At 49.6% G+C, this 7,543-nt stretch overlaps 1 protein-coding gene across 3 annotated transcripts; it reads left to right on the plus strand.

The window, feature by feature from the left end:
* Nucleotides 1–230: 230 nt before the first annotated feature.
* Nucleotides 231–5,479, plus strand: LOC123404443 (squamosa promoter-binding-like protein 3). 3 transcript variants are annotated; one of them, XM_045098374.1, is made up of 6 exons: nucleotides 639–1,298; nucleotides 1,400–1,533; nucleotides 1,650–2,405; nucleotides 2,509–2,645; nucleotides 3,229–3,495; nucleotides 4,843–5,479. In XM_045098374.1, exons 3-6 carry the CDS (start codon nucleotides 1,711–1,713, stop codon nucleotides 5,166–5,168), a joined length of 1,425 nt encoding a protein of 474 aa, XP_044954309.1. In that variant the 5' UTR covers nucleotides 639–1,298; nucleotides 1,400–1,533; nucleotides 1,650–1,710; the 3' UTR covers nucleotides 5,169–5,479. The 3 variants fall into 3 exon arrangements, with proteins under 3 accessions (XP_044954310.1, XP_044954309.1, XP_044954306.1); XM_045098375.1 differs by lacking the exons at nucleotides 639–1,298; nucleotides 1,400–1,533 and adding an exon at nucleotides 231–577; XM_045098371.1 differs by lacking the exon at nucleotides 1,400–1,533.
* Nucleotides 5,480–7,543: the final 2,064 nt, after the last annotated feature.

The raw sequence follows: 7,543 nt of genomic DNA on the forward strand, positions 1-7,543 counted from the left end.
AGATGTGTTGTGCTTTGTCATTCTCTGAGGAGGCGATGATGCATCTGCTGCTGCTGAGGACCTCGTAGTTCGGTGCTGCTTTTCCACGGAAGATTTTGCTGTACAGTAGTAGATGCATATAAGTATCACTACTAGTAGTAGAAGTAGTAACAGTAAACATGTGGTGAGATGAGTGCGTTAAGCCTAGCTGTCTCTCTTGACAACTGAGCCCTCTTGGGGATGGTGTCAGGGAGGGCATGTGCCTGGTCGTTGCTGTGTGTGTGAGGATGCAGTACAGTAGCAGCAGAGGCATCCAAATCCATCCCCACTTGACACTTTCTGTTCATTCCAGGCCTACTCAGGTCAGGTGGGGGCATCATCTCGTTCATCAGGGCATGGCATGAGAAAAAGTTAGCTCATTTGTGTGTGTGTGGATTATTGTGGGTCTTGTCTTTCTTATCTGGTGGTAGTAGTAGCCCTCCTTTGATTGATTTTGTGAGGCCCTCATCCTCCCAAGTGCCTGCCAGGCAGAGGGAGGGATACACTAGAGACTACACCAAGGAGACAAAGATTCTCCAGCAAAAAGGAGGAGGCGGCAGTAAGATTCTTCATCGATCTCCCTTTCCATTGCATTGCATTGCATACAGTAGGCTGTACACCATGGGGCGGCATGAGCAGTTCTTTCCCTTCCCTCTAGACGGGTAGATAGAAAGTGTGTGTGCCCCTGCCCCCACAGAAAAAGAAAGCAGCTGACTTGATGTGGTATAGGTTCTCCCCCTCCCTGCCCCTCCGCCGTCCCAAAGGGGTTTGATTTGATCTGCATCTCTGTGTGTGTGGAGGGTGGCGCAGAGGCAGCGTGGTGCGTGGAGGAAATAATGCAGCCCTGAGGTGAGGTGAGGTGAGAGGTGGTACCACTGGCTCTTAGGGTGGTGGTGAAAGATCTTGATTGGGGCGAGTGAAGCCGGGGTGGTTGTCATGATGCGCCGTAGGGTCCAGCGCCGGGGTGGTTGCTGATGCCGTGATTGGGTTTGGTTTTCCTTTTCTTTCAAGCTGATATTAGATCCCATCTAGAGGTGAGATTTGAGGGGGGAGGCAAACCTTGCGCCGAGAGGGCCTGAGGCAGAGCTTCTTCTCTCCGGTTGATGGGTGCGGCACCACGGCTCGCCCGGGTCGAGGGGGAGCTCCGTGGTTGTTCTCCGGCGTGCTGCTGATCGGGGAGGGAGCTGCTCCGGGCTTCCCGGAGGAGGAGGAGCAGGAATTCTGCTGGCTTGCCTGTTATTCTGGGGGAGATACAACAACTTGATCTTTGGTCCCTCCAGGTACTTGCGTGTTCTCCTTTTTTGTCTCTCTTGCTGCTGGGAAATGGAATCATGAATTGATCATCTTCTTCTTGCCATAACTGACGATTCCACTTGTGAAGAAAGGTACTACTCTGCATGCTCTCTGCTGCGCAGTGGTACACGGCATTCATTCATTCGTTTGATGATAAGTAGATACTACCAGCAGTGCATCATCTTTGTGTACTTCCTCTCTCCTGCCCTCGGTGCTGCTCATGTGTGTTCTAAGCTGTTCATCATCACTGATTTTTCCAAGTGCAAAAAAAATTACTCCTGATTTTTCAATCTATCTAATTTTGCTAACACCTCTTTTCTTCCATTTTGTTGCTTCAGTGTCAGCAGCTTTGACACACAAGTAGGAGGAGGAGCGGCGCCGGAGATCTTGGGCTCTGGCATGGGCTCGTTTGGGATGGAGTGGAACCAGAGGAGCTCCGTGCTGTGGGACTGGGAGAATTTCCCGCCGATAGGCGGCGACAACCCCAAGAATGCGATGCAGGCCGAGCCAAGATTCGCTGCCGTTGCGGCTGCCATGGGGAATGAACCGCTCAATTCTTCTGGCGGCAGCGGCACCTTCTCTTCCAGCTCGGAGATGGGGTATGGCTCCTCCAAGAGCTCCATATCCGCGTCGATCGATTCTTCGTCCAAGGCTGGGAGCAACATGGAGTTCAGATTTGCGCCCGTCAAAAACCCTGACAGGAACACGAGCGAAAACACTGAGTTGGGTAAAGTTGACAACACGAGGACTGGAACGTCTCCGTCGTCTGTGGTGGCAGTGAGCAGTGGAGAGCCGGTGATCGGCCTGAAGCTCGGCAAGAGAACCTACTTTGAGGATGTCTGTGGAGGGCAGAGTGTCAAGAGCTCGCCATCGGGTGCTGCGAGTGTGCCGAACAAATCTCCTGCTTTGAGCAAGAAGGCAAAGGCGGAACAACAGAAGGCACATAACTCATACTGTCAGGTTGAAGGCTGCAAGGTTGATCTCTCTTCTGTTAAAGAGTACCATCGAAAGCATAGAGTATGTGAACTTCACTCTAAGGCTCCCAAAGTTGTTGTCGCTGGTCTGGAGCGGCGCTTTTGCCAACAGTGCAGCCGGTGAGATGCTTTAGATTGCAAATAGTGGCATCCTGTAGGACAGAAAAAAAACCGTTGTTCTGATCTGTTTCTTTCCCTTCTTTGATTTTCCGCTTCTTTCTAGGTTTCATGCTTTGTCTGAGTTTGACCAGAAAAAGCGAAGCTGCCGTAGGCGTCTCAATGATCATAATTCCCGCAGGCGGAAGCCACAGCCAGAAGCAATTTCCTTCAGTTCGTCAAGGATGTCTACGATGTTTTATGGTAGGGTACTAAGCTTGTATCTGCCTTATGTTTTGTGAAATTCATGCATTAAGTAAGATGCTTACATATGTCCTTTTAAAACATCCACGTATGCTCACACCAACTCATGGGCACAAAAAACTACTAGGGCAGAGCATTTTTTTGTGTGGGAAATGGTCAATTTCTTTGTTGGTTCAAATTTCCTCACTAATCATAATGTAAAAAATTAGTCACGATTTTCGTAAGTGTGATATCGGAAAGGCTCTTTGTGATCCTGGTGAATCCCATTTGTGAGGGTTTCTGTTGATAGGAACAATTTATGATGATTCCTGTTGATGGGAATTAATGGATAACAATTATAGTTGTCCTTATTCTAAGGAGTTGTGCCCAATGTACTATTCATTTTACTTTATACTATTACTCAAAACATTTTTGTACTTTTGTCTGTTAATAATTATGTTATCGTGTCAATGGTATAGTGATTCAGAAAAGAAAAAACAAATGCATAATTGTACAAACAAATTGAGGATTTGGAGTTATGGAAGCAGTTACATTTCTGACTTATGGACATTTTGTGCTAAAACTCTCGTAATGACTTGAACAGATGCAAGGCAACAGCCAAATTTCCTATTCGGTCAGGCTCCATATGTTCAAATGAGAAGCTGTGGAAGTTCTTCATGGGATGAACCAGGAGGCTTCAAAGTTACACACACAAAAGCTCCTTGGTTAAAGCCAACAACTGCTGCAGGTGTTGATGGGATGCATTTATCTAGTCAGCAGATGTCGGACAATGTTATGCCGCATGGTGCACATCATGGTTTCGATGGGTTCATGGCATTCAAGGGAACTTCTACAAAGTTCCCTAATCAAGGTATTTCCCCACTTATGAATGAATTTCTGATTAGACGGAGAACAGTGGCCATATAAAGGGTCATCACTTAAATGTAAACTTTTCTTCCTAAAATTCCTAACTAAAACAAGCATAGATAAATGCACCACTTCGTGTTTTTTTCACGCACCACTTCATAGAATCATACCTTTTGGATGTTTCTTCTACGAGTAATTTTCAACTGTTTGTCAGTTGTTCTTTTGAGTTAACATAACTGACACGAAGCTTTCTGCACTTTCTGAACATATAGCTGTATCATTTCAACATTTCATTAGGTAAGTTTAGTTTGCAACATGCGACTATACACATGGTCCTTATTTTTGTGATCCGGGGACCTGATTGCTATGTCACCTACCCTTATTTTAGCAACCTTTGGTTAATCACACCCTTTTACTGAATTTGCTTCTTCGTAAATGATTGTACTTCCTGTCCTACAGTTATTCACAATCTTTGACTGATCCACCTTAGAAGAGCTGTCAGGCTCTCAACATCTTCTTAGTACTGATTTGATTCTGACATTTACCAGAAACTGTGATTAGTACCATTTGAGACTATAGCTTTGGGTCCGGAAGAGACCAGGAAGAGACCAGGCGGTGGATTACTTTATTTGTCATAATCTGGCATGATTGAGTTGCTCAGCACAAATACTTAGTTAATAGTTTTTTTTTCATGTGGAAAGTCGTTGATAATGATGCACATGCAGGCAAGCTTTGGGGTCAGAATAAATAAATAAAACAGTAGTCTGTTATAGAATCATGAAAATTTTGGTTCCATCTATGCTAGGATTATCCTTACTACTCCCTCCGTTCCAAAATAATTAAAGTCATAGGATTTTCCTAAGTCAAACCTTTTAAAGTTTGACCAAGTCTATAGAAAAAATCACAAATATATATAATGTGAAATATATTTCATAATGAATCTAATTAAGTAATTTTAGTTTTGTAAATGTTGATTTTGTTTTTATATAAACTTGGTCAAACTCAATGAAGTTTGACTTGGGACAATCCTAGAACTTCAATTATTTTGCACGGTGGTAGTATTAACTACTCCCTCCGTCTCAAAATAAGTGTCTTAACTTTGTACTAGCTCTAGTACTTGTATTAAGCTTAAGACACTTATTTTGGGACGGAGGGAATATTAAGTAATGAGAACTTCAGAAAGGATTGCTAGTCAAAAATAAATAAATTCAGAACGGATTGAGATTTTACATTGCGCATTAACCCTGGATATGTGGCGATTATATTCTTAAGTATGTTTAGGCACTCCAAAGAATCTTTTCCTTGGTGATGGACATTAACACTAAAAGTTCTGCTTGTTTACCGTTTCCAGGTGTCCAAGCTTCCGCTGTCGCCCCCAACTCCAGTGGCGCCCCGGATCTTCAGCATGCTCTCTCTCTTCTGTCAAGCAACCCAGTGGGTGCTGCCAACCTCCAGCCAACTTCCCAGATGCACTCTGGGGTGGCTGCCATTGCCGGCACCCCCAACCCCGCGATGCACGTGCTGGGATCATCGGCAGGGCTCTGGCTAGACGGCGGGCCACCCCTAGATGATCACCCGCGGTTCCAGGTCTTCGAGCGCTTGGGGGACCACGACAGCGAGCTCCAGCTCCCAAAGCCTTCCTACGACCACGCCTCGCACTTCGACCGGATGCACTGATGACGACGGCGCTCCGATCCGGTCACCCCGCTCGGTGCGTGATTTTATCACGCGATCGACGCCGTTTGTTCGGTCTGAAACCCGGGATCCTGCATTTTCTTTGCTTGGTGCCGTTGCCTGCCTAGAGGCTTATGGTTTGGCAATGCCTAGAATAAAGGCGCACACGAACAGACTTAGGATCAAATTGACCCGGTTGTGTTGCCATGGAAGAAGATCTTGATCCATCATTTAGCCACTTGTCTGAATAATTCTGAACTTGCTATGTTTCTGAATTGCTTCTGCAACTGTAAGTGATCACAGTTTTAAATTCTTGATGATGGCGTAGCGGTGACCCATGGCACGGTGCCAGCCATTGCAAGAGGACCGGCGATGGCTGGGACAGAGATCCAGTGACCACGGCGTAACATGGCCAGGCACTGCACATCGTCCCCGTAGCGCCGGGCACTGTTCATGCACTGTCATGTGGGTACCGTTCCTGTCGATCCGTCCGCTGATCTTAAATTGGACGAGGGGGGCCATGTCAGCATTGCTGTCCCTAAAGCCTAAGGCATTTGGTCTAAAAACATGAGCACATGATGACATTTTTCGAGAAAACGCAAAAAACCTTTGCGTTTCATTGCATTGAGGGGGGGGGGGGGGGAACATCCTCCTAAGAGGCCAGTACAGTGGTGTTACAATGAAAAATGGGGGAGAACATCCTCCTAAGAGGCCAGTACAGTGGTGTTACAAGTGAATCAATGGACGTCCCAGGAGGATGGCAGGGTGACTCTAAGCCCTTTGGCTCCTGCCTTAGCCCAATTCGTGGACTCGTCCTTGATCGCAGCGTCTAGCTCGACTAAGGATGGGGTTACATGGTTGAATACACACACGTTTCTATGCTTTCAGATCATCCAAGGAACCAGGAGCGCTACGGAGGCCAACGCTTTGCGGAGCAGGGGGCGTAGCATCGCGAGCCCGCAGCCACCAGTCGTGGAGCGTGGCATCCTGGTCAGGCACCGGAGTCGGGAGATGCAGCCAGGACATGATTCCGTGCCAGGTCTGCTTCGCGAATGGGCATGCGAGCAGCGGGTGTTGCATGGATTCCGGCTCTTGATCGCATAAGAGGCACCGAGGGTGGTGTGTGAGGCCATGGCGGGCGAGGCGCTCCGCAGTCCAGCAGCGGTCCTGGCTGGCGAGCCAGTGGAAGAATCTGACCTTCGGCGGGGCCCAGCTCTTCCATATCAGCTTCCAAGAGCGGCAAGTGATAGATCCGTTGAAGGTGGCCTGGTAGCAGGACCTAGCTGTGTAGCTGCCGTTGGCCGTCCATTTCCAGGTCAGCTTGTCTGGCTCATGGGAAAGGGTGACTGGCTCATGGGAAAGGGTGACGCGAGACACCAGCATCCAGAGTTGGAGGTACTGCCCAATCTCCTGGAGGCCAAGGATGTCGCGGATGTCCCGCGCCCAAGCATTGCCGAGAACGCCCTCCGCCACCGTCCGGGAATTCCTGCGATTTTTGGGGATGCACATGTACAGCGCGGGCGCGTGCTCGCGGATGGAGAGGCCGAGAAGCCATCGGTCCTCCCAAAAGAGCGTTGTGGTTCCATCCCCGAGCTGCATGGTGGTGGAGGCGTGGAAAAGGCCGTGCTCCTCGGGGGTGAACTGCATGTCCAGGCCATGCCAAGCACGCCCAGTGTCCGTCCGCGAGAGCCATAACCATCTGAGCCGAAGAGCGAGCCACGTGCGCTCGAGGTCTCGGACTCCCAGGCCACCAAACTCGATCGGCCGGCATACCCGGCGCCAGTTCACGTGGCAGTGCCCTCCGTGGGCTGCCTGGCGACCTGCCCAGAGGAACCCACGCGGAATCTTCTCGAGCTGCTTCAGAGTTTTCTTCGGGGGGGCGAGGGCGAGCATTTGGTGCGTGGGAATGGCGCTTAACATCGATTTGACGAGCGCCAGTCGCCCAACCTTGTTCATGAGCCACGCCTTCCACGTCGGGAGGCGGCCTGCCACCTTGTCGACGAGTGGTTGCATCTGGGCCGCGGAGAGGCGGCGTGTGGAGAGGGGGATGCCCAGGTATGAGATGGGCAGGTCCGCCGTCTGGCAACCCAGGGTCTCCAGCACTGTGGCGGTCGTCTCGTCCCCATGCAATGCCGTGGCAGAGTTCTTCCCGTAGTTCACATACAGGCCAGAGGTGGCATCGAAGACTCCTAAGATGCCCTTCACAGCCCTGACCTCGTTGGTCGTGGCGTGACAGAACAACATCACATCATCGGCGTATAGCGAGATGGCCGGAACATCTCAACGGGGGTGGAGGCTCCGGAGGATGCCGGTTTGGAGCGCTCGTTGCATGAGGCGACTGAGGGTGGCGACGGCCAGGACGAATAGCTGCGGAGACG

This window comes from Hordeum vulgare, chromosome 6H, assembly GCF_904849725.1.
Source record: "Hordeum vulgare subsp. vulgare chromosome 6H, MorexV3_pseudomolecules_assembly, whole genome shotgun sequence".
In the NCBI taxonomy this organism is placed as follows: Eukaryota; Viridiplantae; Streptophyta; class Magnoliopsida; order Poales; family Poaceae; genus Hordeum; species Hordeum vulgare.

Excerpts from the sequence above, each read along its gene's own strand:
- LOC123404443 (XM_045098375.1), top strand. The coding sequence starts at position 1,711 with ATGGGCTCGTTTGGGATGGAGTGGAACCAGAGGAGCTCCGTGCTGTGG. Across the intron at positions 2,406-2,508 it reads TTTTGCCAACAGTGCAGCCG|GTTTCATGCTTTGTCTGAGT; the intron begins GTGAGATGCTTT and ends GCTTCTTTCTAG. Across the intron at positions 3,496-4,842 it reads TACAAAGTTCCCTAATCAAG|GTGTCCAAGCTTCCGCTGTC; the intron begins GTATTTCCCCAC and ends TACCGTTTCCAG.